This window comes from Schistocerca gregaria, chromosome 1 (genome assembly GCF_023897955.1).
Source record: "Schistocerca gregaria isolate iqSchGreg1 chromosome 1, iqSchGreg1.2, whole genome shotgun sequence".
NCBI lineage: Eukaryota > Metazoa > Arthropoda > Insecta > Orthoptera > Acrididae > Schistocerca > Schistocerca gregaria.
Window position 1 is genome coordinate 240,196,227 of NC_064920.1, and position 19,586 is coordinate 240,215,812.

Here is a 19,586-nt window from a genome sequence, read left to right on the forward strand (position 1 = left end):
ACAAAAACGGCAGTGGGAAGTAACAAACATACACTAAACCACAAAAACAATACAACAACAAATTTCACGAAGCAGCAACCAGCAGTAGTGTCTAGAATTCTTGTTTTTTTGTTAACTACATACGAAACTAGTAAATCGTAACTTTTGATTTAACTGATATCAGAGCATGCTGCTGCTTCACTGTATAGTATACAATGGTAAAGATAAAGCCATAATAAAAAAATTCAAAAGTGATCTCACTCGTTGCAGGGTAACTTTACATTAAATATTATATCCTATGGCATCATAATTAGGAGTACAGAACTTACCGACTGTGTACTGACTGCAATCCTGAATCTTAGTAATTGTAGCTTCTAGTTGTTCTTTTCTTTCAGGATGCTTTACTTCACATACAGCTCCCACCTGCAGCAATATTGGACAAAATAAAATATATTATTTAGAATCAAAAGAAATACAATGATTAACTGCTATGTAAAGTTAACTAAGAATTAACAATTCACTTGGGTTCAATATCTCAACAATTTCCAACGACAGGTCCAATGTAGCTGTCCTCTGCAAGGCTCTTTATCTCTGCATGACTATAGCAGCCTGCATCCATTTGAACCTGCTTACTGTATTCACCCCTTTATCTCCCTCTGGCAATTTTACCTCATGCACTTACCATCCAACACCCTACCAACAATACTTGCTGCCTCAGGATGTGTCCTATCAACAAATCCCCTTTTTTAGGGATGTTGTGCCACAAATTCATTTTTCCCAATCCGATTCAGTATAACTTCATTTGTTATTCATTCTACCCGTCTAATCTTCAGCATTTTTCCACAGAAAATTATTTCAAAAACCTTCTGTTCTATTCCTGTCTGAATTGCTTATCATTCATGTTTTGCTTCCAAACAGTGCTACACCCAACACACACACTTTCAGAAAAAGACTTCCTAACACATAAATTGATATTAGATCCTCTTTTTCATAAAAGCTTTTGTTGCTATTGTGAATCTGTATGTTATATCCTCTCCACTTTATCACTAATCAATTATTTTACTATCCAAATAACAAAACTCAACAACTGCTTTTAGTTTCTCTTTTTCTAACCTAATTCCATCAGTGTCACTTGATTTAAATTGATAACATTCCATTACACTTGTTTTACTTTTGTTGATATTCATCACATAATCTCCTTTCAAAACACTAGCTACCCCGTTAAATTGTTTTTCCAAATCCTTTGCCACATCTGACAGAATTACAACGTCATCAGCAAACTGCCAGGTTTTTATTTCTTCTCCATGAACTTCAACTGAATTCCCACAATTCTCCTTTGCTTATCTACCTCAAGGTATACATTGATCATCATCAGGGAGACTTAACAATAATGTTTCACTCCCTTCTCAATAACCGCTTACCTTTCACGCATCCCTGCTATCCTTAGAATTTCAAAGTGTGTAATCCGGTCAACGTTGTCGAAAGCTTTCCCTAAATCTACAATACTACAGGCAGAACTTCAAAAATGTAATACAGGCCACTTTGTCAAAAGATTACCCTAAATCTACAAACGCTAGAAACCTAGGTTTGGCTTTTTTCAGCCTATCTTTTAGGCTAAGTCTTAAGGTCAGTATTAGCTCACATGTTCCTACATTTCTCTGGAACCCAAACTAATCTACCCATTCGTAAGTCTGGGAGTATTTTTCTGTCTCATACATCTTGCACAGCAACGTGGAATAGTTTTATCATAGCTGGCTCTACCAAGAATCTTAATAATTCTGAGGGAATGTCGTCTATTACATGAGCCTTTTCCTACTTAAGTCTTTCAGTGCTCTGTCAAATTATTCTTGCAGCAACATTCCCCATCTTGTCTTCACCTACTTCCTCTTCTATCTCTATAACCTTGTCCTCCGGTTTGTTTGCCTTAGGTCACTCTTTATATTCGTTCCACCATTCAGCTTTACCTTCTTTACTTAGTGCTGGCTTGGTATTCGTACAGCTTCTTCTCTTTTTCTCAACAGGTCTCTGTTTTCCTACAGACAGCATCTATCTTTCCCTTATATATATGCATTACTCTACAGTCTTGAATTGTTTCCTCTAGCCATTACTGTTTAGCCATTTTTGCACTTCTTGTCCATCATCTTTTTTAGATGTCTGTATTCCCTTTCATGTGCATCATTAGCTGCAATTTTATGATTTCTGCTTTCATACGTTAATTCAATATCTCTATCATTATCCCAGGATTTCTACTGAACTTTAAATTTTTCCATATTTGATTCTTTGCTGCATTCATCATTTTGTATCTCACGGCCACCGTTCCATAATCTATTGTGTTCCTTAATCCTGTTTCATTCCAATATCTCCACATTCTCCCTCAAACTCTCAACAAATTCCTTGAATTTGCCCATATCCCATTTCCTTAATTTCCAACTTTCCTGCCATTTCATTTGTTTCAGTCCGTAGTTCATAACTAATAAATTATGGTCAGAGTCCACATTCGTCCGTGGATATGTCGTACTGTTTAAAATTGGGTTTTGAAATACTGATTTACTATTTAATCAATCTGAAATGTGCCAGTGTATCCAGGACTCTTCCATGTATATAATCTATTTTCATGATTCTTAAACCAAGTGTTAGCAAAGACTAAATCAGGCTGTGCAAAATCCCACCAGTCAGTTTCCTTGTTTATTCCTCTTCCCAGTCCACGTTTTCTACAGTTTTTCCCCTTTTCTTTCTTTTTCTAATACTGAATTCCAGTCATCTATAACAAATTTTCATTGCCTTTAACTATCCGAATAATTCACTTTATCCCATCATACATTCTTTCAATCACTTGACCATGTGCAGAGTTAGCATACAAGCTTGGACTATTGTTGTGGGTGTTGGTTTCGTGTATATCTTTGCTACTTGCTACGATAATGAATTCACTATGCTATTCATCGTAGCTACCAATACGCCTACTTTCTTACTCATTATTAGGACTACTCACGTATTATCCCCATTTGATTGTGTGTTTATAACCCTTTACTGACCTGAACCCAAGTCCTGTTCCTTCTCCCACTACAATTCACAAATTCCAACCACAACTTCAATTTTTTTTTTTTTTTTTTTTTTTTACTACCTAACTGAAGGATCTAACATTCCACACGCTGACCCATAAATTGCCAGTTTTGGCTTTCCTCATGACATTCTCCTAAGTAGTCCCTGCACCAAGATCTGAATAGGGGACTACTTTACTCCAGGATGCCACCAACATCAGGAAACACTACATGCCCTCCCTTGGGGGCGGTGAGAGACGGGGGAGGGGGGGGGGGGGGGGAGTTATAGCTGCCATTTCCATATTTGCTTTCAGCTGTTCGCTATAGCAGCATAGCAAAGCTATGTTAGTTAATGTGACAAGGCCGGATCAGTTAATCATCTTGACTGTTGCCCCCACAACTACTGAAAACACTGCCCCTTTTGAGGAGCTGTGTGTTAATCTGGCCTTTCCAGAGATACCTCTCCATTGTGATTGCATCTATGATACGATTACCTTCATCATTAAGGCACATGAGCCACCCCACCTCGGAAAGGTCTGCAGTTCACAGGAAGCAGGTGGTGTGGAAACGATCTCTCAGTGTACAGAAAGGATGTACATATAATTCCATGCTTTTGCCTGTGATGACAGTCAAAATAAAATTATTAAGCATGTCTCACGGTTTATTAAGAATGTCTCACAGTTCCATCCAGTCACTTGTCGACCAGTCTGGTGTGGCAACTGACAATAGCAAAACAAAAGCCGAAGTTTTAAATTTCACATTTAAGGAATCATTCATGTAAGAGAATTGTACGAATATACTGTCATTTGACCATCAAACAGACTCTGGTACAGACAACATCATAATCAGCATCCCTGGTGTGGAGAAACAACTGAAAGAGTTGAAAACAAATAAGTCACCAGGTCCAGATGGAATCCAAATTCAGGTATCTACAGAGTAGTATACAGCACTGCCACCTTACCTAGCTTACATTTATTGCAAATCTCTCGCCTGGCGCAAAGTCCCAAGTGACTGGAAAAAAGCGCAGGTGACTCCCGTGTATAAGAAGTGCACACTAACAGACTCATAAAATTACAGACGAATATCCTTACCATCGGTTTGCTGGAGAATCCTTGAACACATTCTCAGTTTGAATGTAATAAATTTTTTTGAGGCAGAGAATCTTATGTACACATATAATCATGGTCTCAGAAAGCACTGCTTGCCCAAAACTCAGTTTTCCATTTTTTCATTATGACCAGCGAACTATGGAAGAAAGGCAACAGACAAATACTGTATTTCTAGATTTCGGGAAAGTCTGACACAGAGCCCAGGATGTTGACCTCGACGAGTGTTCATTCAAGACAAGAAGTGCCCCAGGGAAGTGTGATAGGACCACTGCTGTTCTCTATACGTAAATGATTTGGGGAAGTGGGCGGGCAGCAATCTGCGGTTGTTTACTAATGATGATGTGGTGTATGGTATGGTGTCGAAGTTGAGTGACTGTAGGAGGATACAAGATGACTTAGACAAAATTTCTATGTGGATGAGTAGGAAAAATAAACCCGTAATGTTAGGACACAGCATTACTAGTGTCCTGCTTGACACAGTCACATCATTTAAATATCTGGGCGATATGAAGTCAAACAAACATGTAAGGTTGTGGCAGGCAAGACAAATTGTCTACTTTGGTTTAGTAGGCGAATTCTCTGAAAGGGTGGTACATCTGTGCAGGAGACTGCATCTAGTATGCTAGTGCTACCTATTCCTGAGTACTGTTCAAGTGTTTGGGAACCGTACCATATTAAATTAAAAGAAGCCATCAAAGCAATTCAGAAGAGGCTGCTAGGTTTGTTACTGGTAGGTTCGACAACATGCAAGTGTTACGGACATGCTTCAGGAATTTGAATGAGGAGTCCTGGAGGAGAAGTGACATTCTTTTCGAGGAACACTAGTGAGAAAATTTATAGAACCAACATTTGATGCTGACTTCAGAACAATTCTACTGCCTCCGACATACACTGCACTTAAGGACCACAAAGATAACATATGAGAAATTAGGGCTCATACAGAGGCATATAGAAAGTTGTTTTCCCCCCTCTCTCCATTTACGAGAGGAAAACGAAAGGAAATGATAATACCGGTACAGGGTACCATCCAACACAAGCTGTATAGTGGATTTCGTAGTATTGATGTAGATGTACAATGATTAACCTTTGCTATGGTAAATATGCCATGTCCACAACTCAGAATTCTTTTCACTTCATGATGTAATTAAATATTTCTAAGAACTGCCTTATGACAGAAAAACAGATAAATAATCAGTGCAAAAAAATTAAGTGGAATACAAGTTGAACAAAGAAAAGGTACACTGCTGCCCATTAAAACTGCAACACCAGAATGGATAGCAAATAAGTAAATTTTACTTATTAAACAATGAAAAATCCGTCTACTGTTGACAAAGGCCAATGGTTGAAAGCTTCAATTGTGTCTTTTTGTGGTGCCTATCTGCAAGTCAGCATCTCCTTTATATGGCAATTAGTAACTTTCCTTTTAAAAACTTTACTTATTGTGTGTATACAGTAAATTTATGGATGGTTTGGGTATTTACAGAGTATGAAATTTAGTAGACAGAGCTGCCATCACCTTCACAACAAAGGCTCTAACCCAGCTAGGCATGAGTCGAACTGAGTATGGATGACAGGTACAGATACCTCACTCCATGCTGCTTCAGCTATATGACAAGAGTTCATCAATTGCTGTGCCTGGCAAGCTGCAGCCTCTTGGCAATCCACGTTTCAATCTCTCTAATGGGTGAGACCTGAACAATGTGCTGGACCCATAATCACATCTGTCTAATGGGTGAGATATCTTAGCAGTGTTTTGGCCAGCAGCACAACTGAACACCCTCTGCATCAAGGTAGGATACGACAGCAGGGGCAACATGTAGTCTTGTATTATCTCGTTAAAAGATATGTTGAAGATAAGGCACAGCCACTGGCCTTAAAATGTCAGAAGGTAATGCCTGCTGTCCACATTACTAGGTTTGGGAACCAGAAGCGGTGGTGATGTGCAATCAATGCCATTAAATACAGTCACATGAAAGGTGCTGGGTCTGGGAGGAGGAGGAGGAGGAGGAGGAGGAGGAGGAGGAGGAGGAGGAGGAGGAGGAGGTGGTGGTGGTGGTGGTGGTGGTGGTGGTGGTTTGGGGGGGGGGGGGGTTGGATGAATCTGGCAACATTAATTCCTTCTTGTGGATTACATCCATTGTGACGAATGGAGAAGTCAGAACCATCTAAACAGACAATGTAGTGTCATTCTTGTGTCCAGTACTCACATTGGACACATCTCTTATGGCTTATTCACTGTAACTATAGTCACTGTGCTGAACATTAATTGGTATTCCAGGCGTCATCTCTAATTCTGTGTGGTAGGTTCTCTTGCTGTATACAAGCCCATCACCTGACCCTAAGTATGTGACACGACTGTACAATCTGCACAGTTGGGCAAAGGGCTGCCAAGATTGTGCATGTCATTGAGTTTGCTTTCCTGAGGGCATTCACTCCATATTCATATGACTGACATGGAATCCCAACCAAAGAGGACAGCAATATCATACACTGATAAGCCACAGCCTCAATATGTCACAGCTCTGCTGCTCTCAAATACCAACACTCTCCTCCTCCTCTAGCTGTCATAATAGCATCTTCTCATAAATAACCTCCGTTCAAATGTGATTTCTAAATGAGAATTCTGTCATTTAATTCCTTGTACACACAACGTAAGTGGTGTTACTCCTACCTGCTTTGTGTGGCTCTGCTGAAATACTTAACATTTGCATAGCCAAGCATGTAGTACACATTAGGCATACACCTAATTAATATTTGTTAGCTGCCTGCTTCATGGTATTGTTTTAATTTTAAGGGTCAACAGTATAAATGCCACAGATCAAAGTACCCCATAAATGATAAACTTACTGTCACGAGACACTCAACAGTACTTCAAAACAGACATAACGTAGAACTCCTACCACCAAATAGAAATTTTTGGCAACCTATTATATTTTGCATCAACATTTTTGAATTTTCTGAATATTTTACCCCAGAGTAAAGATAACATGCATTTTAACAGCCTTCTGAATATCCACACTAAAGAATAGACTGTACTCCCTAACAACCGGCATGTGCAAAACAGCATCTCCTCATGTCCCATCAAAGTTGCTACTTGTACAATTTTGATTGGATATGGAGAAAATTAGTATTTTTCAAAGATGATGAATTCTATAGCCACAGGCTCTGGAGAAAACAATTCAGCATCGATTTATTTTTTTGAAATACTTGTACTACACCACTGCACACAATACTGATTTCTGATAGATGAAATTAAAAAGCAGCCTCACTGCAACTACAGAGAAGAATACGGGAAATTAATGTGTTGCAAAAAGCATAAGTGAATTGATTTCAAGGGTGAAATCTCTATCAATGTGATTAAAATTAAGTGCTTGTGTGTGTTCATATTTTTAACCGATAAGTAATACTTCTATGACATAAATTTAAGCTATCATTAGCTCACAGGTAAAGCTTCACTTTGTCTCTACATAATTTGTATTTTCTAGAAACAATCGACACAAAACGGTGCACAGTAACTTGCTCTCAAGTAACGAAATCCGTAATTTCGTATTAGGCCTATACGTATGACAACCAAAATGTTGTGCTTATGCGAATTTTTGAGAAATTTAAATAATGTTTACGCTGAAGCCACAACCAAACAGCGGCGCTCAATTGAAGGCTGGGGATAGCAATCAAACATAAAAACACAACTCAGTTGCCGTCACGTCTTTACATGTGATCGTGTGGAGAATAGAAAATAGACGTCTGATATATGAACTAGAGATTAAAGGTTTCTCTAGATGTTCTTCCAACAAAATAAGAACGGAATCGGACCGTAAAAATAAATGAAGTTCGCAGATTTATGTTGTACGAATTAAACAACGCAAAATGAAAATGCGTTGACCAAAAAAATCTTCTTCAAAATGAGCGACTCCATAGTAATTGTGCCAGTTAAAAAATATAACTTATGTATACTATTTCATCGAAAAGTGGCGGCTTATTTGCCGCATCCGCGACACGAATTCGAAAAAGATGTAAAAAAACGGACACGAACGTCAACGGGGTAAGGAGGGGGGGGGGGGGGGGTGGTACCGTTAAGTGTCTAAAATATAGAGAAGTAGTTACGGTAATTTCTCGTATTCAGCCGCAATGTCACGAAGAGAAAATAGTTATTAATACGGGAAATTAGCAATCATCGATTGGGCACTACGTCAACAATACAATGAGACATACCTTCAAAACTACAATCAATTAAAGCAAATAGCACGTGGCGTAAGAATGCAAAGAAAAAGTTTTGGTTTTTAACTCAAGACGAAACAGCTGCAACAACATTAGATAGACTGTCTTATATAGTCCTAAAATACTTCGAAAATGACGTGTGCAAAAATATCCATCATTGTTGAAGCATGTGGACAGCGAAAAGGAATGTTTAAAAAAGCATTCTGATATGTACGTGTGCTACAGAGGGTGTTTACGACATTATTGAAATGGCAACGAATTGCCGAACAGTAGCCAACAAACGGAGCGTATAATGCGTAGTGTCATTACGTGCGGACTCAAGATGGCGCTTCCAAACACATTACGGCATGTTTCACTGCAATCGATACGGTTCTCCGACAGCTGTTGTGATAAACTAATTTAGGATTAGTCATGTGAAGGTGGTTACTTGTTCTTTGCAGAAGTCATGCAGCCAATGTAATCACTTCAATGTTGCTGCGAACAAGCTAGTAACAAAACGTTATTTCCATTTAACTGTTGCTGGCTAATACATACGAGAAAAGAAGCACTTCTAATGAACTTTTTTCTGTTGTTACTATTACGCAGGTGAGTACACAAATCAGGTGGGGGAATGCAGTAGCAACCCTAATAATGAATGAGAACACGGAATGCGGGGAGCTAGTACAGTGAACGCATTCTAATAGCTTCGAGAGCCAACCACAATATGACAAGTTCCTATACCGAACAACTCCGCAGTTGAAGAGACGAATTCGGGGAAGAAAGAAGAAGCAGAAAATTTATTCAAGTTTTTGAAAGAGTTAACTGCCATTTGATTGTGTACTGTATTAGTTGATCTTCTGCACTGTCGGTATCCTGTTTTCGGCTTTTATACCGTTATCAAGTGCAATGCTAAAAGTTATTATACCAGTATTATTCATTGTACTTGATAATGACATAAAATCCGAAATCTAGATAGTACAGAATATAGTGGTGGTACACAGTCAAATGGCAGTTTACTCTTTCAACATATTTTGTATGACTGTGGCTCAATACCATTGAGAACTTTTTATTCAGGTAGTTGAGGAGGATGAAGATTTAATTGTGTTGGAAGAATACAATTCTTTAAGAGGAAAAGAAGGAAACACGGTGGGAGGAAGTCAACGGCGAGGGAGCGGCAATTTAATCATTGTCATCATGAAAAGATTGCATATGTGGAGACGGCACCAAAAGGTTTCTGATAGATTATATACAATCAGATATCAAAATGAAACTGCAAAACATTTTCATGTGCAGGTATGATCTCTGACCATAATTAATTAACAATGAACTGCAGACCAAAACTGAAGAAAAGTAAGAAATTACAGGTGTGGGACCTGCTTAAATTGAAAGAATCAGAGACTTCTGGAAATTTCAAGAGAAAGCATCAGGCAGTGTGTTAACCATACTGAAAAAAGTGAAGGCAGAACAACATCAAATAGGCAATATGACAAGCCCTAGTATATATCCTTGTACAGCACTTTTTATATCCAATATAACTGAAGCGAGAAAGAAACAAAAAAATTCCACAGGGAATGATGGCATCCAGAAAGCACGACAGATGAAATGCAAAAATGGCATATCCATATCACTACAGGCAAGGGGGTTACCTTCACAGTCTGTGATGTTATTGAATTTAGCATATGTTAAAATTTAGAAGTAAGAAACGTATTTTTTGTTTTCTCCAAACAAATTCCTGCCCCTAGAGAAAAGCAATGAAGTTGTGGATCTTGGAATTTTTTTTAGAAAAGCTGTATCTCTATAAAAGTTCTAGTGTTGTCAGCCAGCTTGCCTCATAAGCAGCTTTGAGATATCCTTCTCAACCGAATAAGGGCACCCATCGATGCTAGAGGGGCAGAAATGTCATACTGATACATGAGCTCAAACTGCCAAGTTCTTTGTAAATTTGTCATCATCTTGTAATCACTGAAATTACCTCAAATATTTCTCAATCCATGAAGTTTAAGTTTGTTTCCTTGTCCCTTTTTGAGTACTTCACTTTTTTTTGCCACGTAGTGCATTTACAGCACCACTGACCTCTTAGAATTTTGTCTAGGAATGAGAACAAAGTAGAACTATTGAGATAAGGGTTACTTTCAGTATATTGTAAATAGTAGTCACTGTTTCACTTGAAATTTTAGAAACTGTAACTTTTAGAAACACATCACACACATCGGTACTGAACTGGTAGTAACAGTGTCTCCAGTTGCCAGGTAGCATTTGTAAATTAATGGGAGCTGGCACGAAGTCTCGCATATGCTTATCCATCTTTTGTACAGAGGAAGAGGTTGGTTGTGTTGGTTTTTGGGGAAGGAGACCAGACAGTGAGGTCATCGGTCTCATTGGATTAGGGAAGGATGGGGAAGGAAGTCGGCCGTGCACTTTCAGAGGAACCATCCCGGCATTTGCATGGAGTGATTTAAGGAAATCACGGAAAACCTAAATCAGGATGGCCGGATGCGGGATTGAACCGTCGTCCTCCCGAATGCACATTTGTTTCCTTCATTCAAAAATTTAGCAAGTTTGATGCCCAAAAATGATTTCTATGATGCATCCACTTTTGTGTCCAATAATTGGAGGAAAAGGAGGGGGTCTGCTCTCTTTCCAGTAACGTCCAAACTCGATGGTGGGGATTAGTGTTAAATTTTTTCTTGTCTGTAGAAGCACACATAACTAAACAAAATGTGTAACAATCAACAACTACAACAATCTAGACAATGAAATTAATCCAAATCCTTAATGAAGGCCTCCTCTTCTACCTTGAAATGAAGAATACCATCTTAAGTGGTACTCGTTGCCCACCCAACCGAGTTTACCGATACACCACTATTGCTCCCAGTTCTGTACCCCACGCATGAATTACTGTGAGGATAACCTATGATTAAGACCACACAATACCACCTATTTAAGACCATTCATAGGTCTTTACTGACTGATTAAAAGAAGGACTTCAAAGGAGAGGAGCCACTTTATCTACCAGTTTTACCACAACTACTGTGCAACCTTCCTCATGTGTATTATCACTGCCTAACAGTGATTCAAAAATTTATTAAAATACTTGCTGAGTGCCCAGCACTGCCTGGGCATGTATTTATTCTGATCTCAGCATTGCCTGGGCATGTATTTATTCTAATATTCTGTAAGTCCATCTCCTCCTTCCCCATATCTCTGTCCATCTGCACCCCTCCCCCCCCCCCTCTCTCTCTCCCCCCCCCCCTCCTCCTCCTCCTCCTCATAACGTTACCACACACACCAGTCTGAGGCTTTTAGTTCTTACCCCTACAACAGTATTTCTTTCCAATTTGTAACTAATGTGCGTGTTTCCAAATTTGACTGAAACTGTTCCAGGGATTTAGGGTGGACTTTTTACTCACAACTTCACCACATGTCAAATGCATTTCAAACATACACGTATTTAACAACATTCACACATATGTGTACAGTGTACACACATTTCACCTGTATTTCTAGTGAATTTTTCCAGCAGTTTTCATGTAGCTCAGTGTTTATGACATCATATCTTCTGAGCTGTTAGGAGCGGTACAATGATACGAGGGTAAGTCAATTATTATCTGCAAAATAACTATAAAATTTTATTGTAATAAAATAGGAAACATACAAAAACATCATTTTTCGACAGTCTCCTTGTGTTTCAATGCACTTGGTCCATCGTTGTACAAGCTTCCTGATGCCCTCATAAAAGAAGGTTCTCGGTTTTGAGATGTGAGCCAGGAATGCACTGCTTCGTCAAGGCAAATTGATGGCCCCTTAATTTCTGTCTGAGTGGACCAAACAAGTGATAGTCAGAAGGGCAAGATCGGGACTATATGGAGGATGATCCAGTACTTCAATACTTCAAATTCCAGTTCCTGGAGTTTCAACAGTGTGGGCAGCAGTATGCAGACGGACCATTGGGCACCGTCGTGCAACAATGCAACACCTTTTGACAGAAATCCTCTGTGTTTGCTTTGAATTGCAGGCTTTAGCCCGGGAAGCCTGGCAGAAAGCATCTCACTGTAATGTACACTGTTTATTCTTGTGCCCCTTTCCCCATATTGTTCCAGTACTGGGCCTTGTGCATCCCAAAAAACCGATAAGAATTCCTGCAGACAGTTGGGTCTTGAACTTTTTCTTGCACGACGAATTTGAATGTTTCGATTCCACACTTGGCCATTTACTCTCCGGCTTGTAATGATGGATCATGTTTTGTCACCACTAATGATCCTGTCTAAGAAGTTGTCCCCTTTGTTACCACAGCGATCCAAATGTTTTTTGCAGATGTCCAAGCGCATTTGTTTATGCAATTGTGCGAGTTGTTTTGGGACCCATCTTGCACAAACTTTATGAGACTCAAGTCTGTTGTGGATGATTATGTAGGCAGAATCGTGACTAAATTGCAGACGACGTGCCACTTCGTCAACAGTTAATCGTCTGTCTAAAAGAATCATTTCACGTGAACGCTCAATGGTTTCTTCATTTGTGGCGCTAAACAGTCGTCCAGCCCCTTCATCATGTGTAACACTTGTGTGACCATTTTGGAATTTTTCAAATCCATTTACAGACACTCTGTTGTGGCAAAACATAGTTCCCGTAGTGTACTGAAAGTCTCCGATGAAATTCGGTCCCTGATACACCTTCAGATCACAAAAAATGTGTCACTGAACATTACTCTTCTTTGGTGCAAATAGTTAGCGGAGCAGCCTTGATTAACAGCACAGCACTGATAACAAAACCAACCTAGCAGGTTGAAAATTTTAAATATACAACAAGAAATAAACAAAGCATGTGTCATCAACATAAAACAACAGTACTCACAAAATAAACAAAAACATAACTAAATTGCAGATAATAATTGGCTTACCCTGATATAATTTTTCAGACATATTTAGTGGCCTTGAAATGTATAGTGAATAGAGTTAGTAATAAAGTAGTAATAAATTCAAAATGTCATGCATGATGCAGCCGTTTCTCCCGCATCTCAGTGTTTGTGACAGGCATCCCAGTGTTTGTGACAGTATATCTCCTGAACTACGTGTCGTACAATAATATACTTTTTTATGTCCATTCAGCGGCAGATGTCAATATTGTTACAGGAAACTGTTGCAAATATGGTTAGCAACAACAAAGAATAAATTTAAAAGTCTTGCATGGCGCAGTAGTTTTTGCGAATCACAGTGTTTATGACGTCATATCTCTTCAAATAAATGTTGTACAAGATGTAATTTTTCTGGTACATTGAGTAGTGTACGTGAATACTCTCTGCAACACGTGTCACAAATACAGTTAGTGATAAAGGAGTAATAAATTAGAAGCGTTGCTTTATGTGGCAGTTTTACAGCATGAATAGTGAGCAATGAACTTTTTTCTTTCACCACTTCATGGGGTCAACAGTGAGAAAGTTTTGTAAGGGTTTGAAATTATGCATTAAGTTGCTGCAAGTCTCTAAGTGCTCCCCTTCAACTACTGGATGACTAAAGATTTTACATTCTCATGTCGTGAGCTACACTGCTTCTTCACCTCCATGCCCACCCCCACACATTTGACAGGTGTGATGTTCTTAACCCTTCAGTGATTCTTTCTAGACTGTAAATTACATGTGTGCCAAGTATGACTGAAATTGGTCCAGCAGTTTAGGAGGAGATATGGAACATACATATAGTTTTAGAATTTGTATGGATGCAAGACTATTATGCCGTGGTTCGAAGTTTTTCTTGTTAAAACCCAATGTTTTGTCCCCATATGTGGAGGACATCTTCAAGGGGGGTTGTGGGCTTTTTTAAAGGTCTGGCTTGCTACAGACTTAAATAAAATTCCATTTCCATGTGCTCCCACAGTGAGACATGACATCACTTTTTGAAAACTAGAGTGCATTTGTCATTGTCTGTTGCCATTGTCATCCAAATACCACGTAATTTCACAGCCTCTGCCTTCCAATTAAATTATTGGGGTGTTTGGCAATCTCTATGGCCTCTGTACAGCCTTTCACAGTATCTGCTCATAGCTGTGAGTACTTGAGTCTTATCAAACTGAATCTGGTGGTATCCTGGGTGCAAAACACTTGCCACAACAAAATTTGTTTTTCTCCTCCTACAAAACAGTTTTGTAGACGAAAGTGACATTCTGTTTCATCAAGATCTTTCCTATGCAGTCAGAAATGTCTTCAACGAATGGCACGAAAATCTTATATTTTTTTGCAGGTGCTCGTATGTCACTACAACCTTGACATTAAATTCAGCCAACCACAGTTTGTAATATTGGTGCGACATTTTTGGTACTGTTCATCACACCAGATGTTTCAATACTTGTGTCATCTGGAAGTTGTGAAGATGTTATTCAAAGGAAGTTAATATTTTCATATTGTGTGTGTGTGTGTGGGGGGGGGGGGGGGGGGCGAAAGTGGATTGTAATTTGTAGTTAAACATAGTAGCTGTAAATTTTATAGCAGATAAGTTACAATATTTATGACAAATGTAGGGGCAAGCCTACACTGACCATAAACCCATTAACAAGACAAATTTCAAAATTTGCTTCCAGTACAGGTTGCTTGAACCAAATTTCAAATAATGTAATATATTCAGCACAAATGTTTGCAATTTAAATAATAAAGTTATTTGAATCAGTACAATTAACTGCATGAAAATGAGGGAGTGTTATAAATAAGCAACAAAGTTAAACTGAGGTCTCTATGTTTACAGTGATCAAACTGTCTGGTATGCAGAATGTGAGGCAAGTGTTACTTTGAACTGTGCCTGCAGTATCCTTGGCTCAGTTGAGTACCTCGGTAGTAATATTGCTGGTCCTAAGCCCAGACAAAGCACTATGTTTTTCTAAACCATTTGAAATCACAAAAAGAGTTTGACAGGGAGATGGGCCCCTGGCACTCTTTTTCAGCTATACATAAGAACCCCACCAGAAACTGAAACTTCATGGACATTTTATTCTTTAAGGATTGTGACTAAGAAGAATTGTGTAGAAACAGAATGGTTAGCTTTTGCAGATGATATAGCTATGACCCCAGAAGATTTTGAAATTGCAACAGAACAAATAAATGTACTCAAAGAGGTAGCAAAACAAAATGACTTGCAAATATCCTCAGGAAAACAAGAAATAATGTCAAATATCAGGGGCAATATAACACACTGAAACACTATACATAGAACAAATATGACATATGAACAGTATCTGATAGAAGCAGTGTAAATAAGTGCTAGAAAAATGTAAATAGCTTTCCAAATTGCTTCAAACATATAAAATGAAACTTTTCTATAAATACCAAAATTCACCATCACAGCTATGTCAAATAACCAATGTATGTATTTCAACCGGATGACTGACTGATATTTACTAGTGGAATGAGAAAGAAGGAACATTTTACACAATATACTGCGACCAAACAACTAAACTGTAATTTATTTAAAAATTGAAACAAGAAAAACAGTCTGAAATAAAAAATTACAGGATTTGGAATCATGGCCGTATAAAAATGAATGAATCTGTCAAAACCAAATACATTAACATCAAAGAAGGACTTGAAATGGGCCTGCAACAGGAAAATGCACAACACTCATGCATCTTCAGAACAGTGGAAGTGATGTTTGAGACTTTCCACAATGAGAAATTAGTAACTGGTGCCAAGCAGTCCATTGCTGAAAAAACGTCTGGCTTATAAACAGACTAGAACAATGGTTGTAAGTTAAATGGGGTTTTTAGATGGCTGACTAATGACATAAATAGAATAACAATAATAATTTTGTGGTGCAAAATAGTTCATAAGGGCCTGTAGAGTGTGCATTAGGGAAGAGAATGGTGAAATAGTAAGTAATCTTCTCACTGGGAGACATGGTCTTGTATCTTTAGATCAGCAATACTCTTAAGTGTGCTGCACAGAGCCCTGATGCTCCACTAAAATATCAGCCTAAAGAACAAATGACATGAGGTCTTGCCACACTTGAGGCACACAACTCTTATAAATATCATATCAATGTTGGTTTTATAAGTTATTTTTCCTCTCAGTACATAACAGCAGAAAATGAGACAATAGCATAACAAATCTACAATAATGCTATGATAAAAACAACAAACAAAAGATTTCACAGCTTGTATTCTCTCTCTCTCTCTCTCTCTCTCTCTCTCTCTCTCTCTCTCTCTCTCTCTCTCTGTGTGTGTGTGTGTGTGTGTGTGTGTGTGTGTGTGTGTGTGTGTGTGTGTGTGTGTGTGTCCCATGCACTGTCATTCCGCTAAATTCTCTCCATCTCTGTCTCTGTCTCATCCACAAACAACTCAAATTGCCTTCAAGGATTTTGTAACTTTGCTATCTATGCTTCATGACTCAAGGATGTACAAACCAACACTGCACAGAACAGAGTAGAGTGACACTGCACAAAACAGAGTACAGTTCCTACTCGAGTTTGTGACTGCAAGGCACAGTTCAATTTGGCAAAGAAAACCTGCACACCACTTACAAATCACAGTATACTTAATTCGTTTATTGACTACAGCTTAAAATTCATTATCTTGTGGCTATATTATTCTACGTTTGTCATATTGTAACATTAAACTGTCAATTTTAAGAGATGGAGGAGAGCATTGGTTTAAAGGTGGGACCTGAACATTCACAGGTGATTCACCCAAAACATGCAACATCAAACTCAAAGATTTCCGATAGAGACTATGAGATTCAAGAAGGTGATGTAAGGAGATCAAGCTCCATGGTTTCAAGAAGTAAGATATCTAATGACTCACTAAATGTGAAAAAAGAAAGTATGATGAAGCTTACATCAGTCTCAGATTTGTTGAATGAATCTTACATCAATCTCAGATTTGTTGATTCTACCAGCTCATCTCACTACCAATTATTTAGTTTCATGGCACCTGCTAAGGTGCTCCAACATTTAGAAATTTTACACACTGACTGCAAAGAGAAAAATGAAGAACTTGCATATGTAACAAAGAGCAATGATTAAGAAGTAAAACAAAAACTATGAAGTCTGTGACCCAAACTGTGAGTGAAAAGACCGAAGAGCCGCATCGTTATTTGATAAATTACTGCTTTGCACAAGCGGGCGAAGCACAAGCTATCACTGAAAATTTAATAAAACCATATGTGGCCGACATAACACAATGTATTCTCGAGGAACAATCTGCAAAGCATCTTTCTACCGTGCCATTTCAACCCAACACAAATTCGTCTTGCAAACTGATAAATTGACTAATATTGCTAGACTGGCCAGCTTGCTGATAACTGTACAACATCGAAATAAAAATTCACTCAAAAAAGCCTTGCTTATGTGTGCATTGCTGCCTGACTGGTAAATCTTAGGAGCGGTATCACTTTAAAATAAGTAAAGTTTCAACTATAGTTCCAGCCATTGTATCCCACATAAACAAGCACTCACAAAAATCTAAAATTCTTTCTTTATGAAGCAGTAAAAATAATCTATTAAGTCAAATCACACTCTTTTCACTGCTGATTGTTTTAAATGTTGTGTGAAGACTATGGGAGCAGACACAAACCACTACCACTCCACAGTGAGGTTACATGGTTATCTCGGGGTAATACCTTGACAAGATATTCGAACTAAGAACTGAATTGTAAATTTTTATGGCAGACATTTCTTAAATTAAAAGTCTGAGTGATGTGACTCAGTTATTCATAATAGCTCTTTTGGTAGATATATTCAGACAAATAATGCACTCAATCTAACTTCACAAGGAAAAAGAGAGAAAAATTATATTTCTTGACTGTTTGCATTGGCAAGAGAGAACTGAACACTGGGCGTGTTTGTTAGTTAGAAAGCAGAATTATAAAATGAAATATTTGAAGAACTGGTCCAATGACTCAATGACATGTGTGCATGTTTCAAGATATGTGTTTGTGAAGAGCAGAACACAAAACTGGAAATGAATTCATGGTTTCCGAATCATTTTGTGCCAAATTTTCAGGCGGCAGAAAGCAAGTCAAATGAAGCATGTGAATTCTCTTTAGAAATGACATCAGATACAAGCATGGAATTACTTTTCAAAACTATATTACTTGATTTTTGGTGCAGACTTCATGATGAATATCCACATCTTACTACACCACAGGCTGTATGTTCATCTCTGTTTCCCAACAACATACTTGTGTGAAATGGGATCACAGCACATGCAGCAACAAAGACAAAATACTTCAATACATTGGATGCTGAACCTGACCTGTGTCTTCAACACTCTCCTATCAAGTCTGGCAATTAGTTGGTAAAAAATAAAAGCAAAATTAAAAAAAAAACTTCATACCTCCCATTAAATGGAAATAATTTTATCAATTTAAAATGGTATCACTAAGTGTTATTTTGTGCATTGTATTATTATGTACAGTTTTGTATATTACTGTTGAAGTCAGTAGTGCATAATGTACCTATCTTTGTATGATTTTTATAAATGATCGTAACTAAAGAAGGAACATACAACCAGGTGTTGCTTGTTTTAAGACTCAAATAAATAGTGTTTCAAAAGGATTCCAATTTCGGTGAACAGGATATATTATTCTCTCTTTTTGGCCACTCATTCTGAAATGAACTTTCTCCTTTGAAATTTGGTAGGTTGTTTTCCTGTGTTTCTGCAAGTACTACCATCCAGCAGAATGGAAGTGCATTTCCTTGAGTCTAAAATTGCTGGATGTTGTGTGTGGTTCATTCTGCAGGAACAAATTTGCTGCCCAATTTCAGAGCACTAAGAAAATTTGAGTAGACTAACAAATCCAAATGTTATATAACTCTCTTGCTGACTTGTAGGCTCCATGACATATACAGTGAAGTTATCTGATTCTTAGGGATGATGAAAGGAAATTCTGCAGAGCATACTTAACAATATCATAGTTTGGAACTGTATGGTCTATGCTACAATAATTTCACACTCTACATGTTAAGCTGACACCAGGCAATTAACAAAGTCATATTCATACACTCAGAGACGAAACAATACACTGCATTTACCAGAACAAAATATGAGGGTTGTAACTTCAATAGTGGCAACTATTTATTCACAATCAATACAAAAGAGTTACATGTTGCACCTGTTACTGTCCTTCATATTAGTCACCAGTGTTGTGTAGAACCATTGCCAGCAATGTGGAAGGCGTGCTATACCGTTAGCAGAGTCTGTTCTGTTGATGATGCATATGGAGCAGTCTACTGCCTCTCGAATCTCTGTAACAGTTCTGAAGCGAATGCCATGAACTGGTGAACTG

The 19,586-nt window shown here is 38.2% G+C and overlaps 1 protein-coding gene across 1 annotated transcript in view; it reads right to left on the reverse strand.

Annotated features, from left to right (window-relative positions):
- LOC126338648 (AT-rich interactive domain-containing protein 4B-like) overlaps positions 1–19,586 on the reverse strand; it is a 129,491-nt gene that overhangs the window by 85,718 nt on the left and 24,187 nt on the right. The window contains exon 4 of the mRNA XM_050001571.1: positions 309–402. Within this exon, the coding sequence (XP_049857528.1) occupies positions 309–402 (94 nt within the window). The remainder of the gene's footprint in view (positions 1–308; positions 403–19,586) is intronic.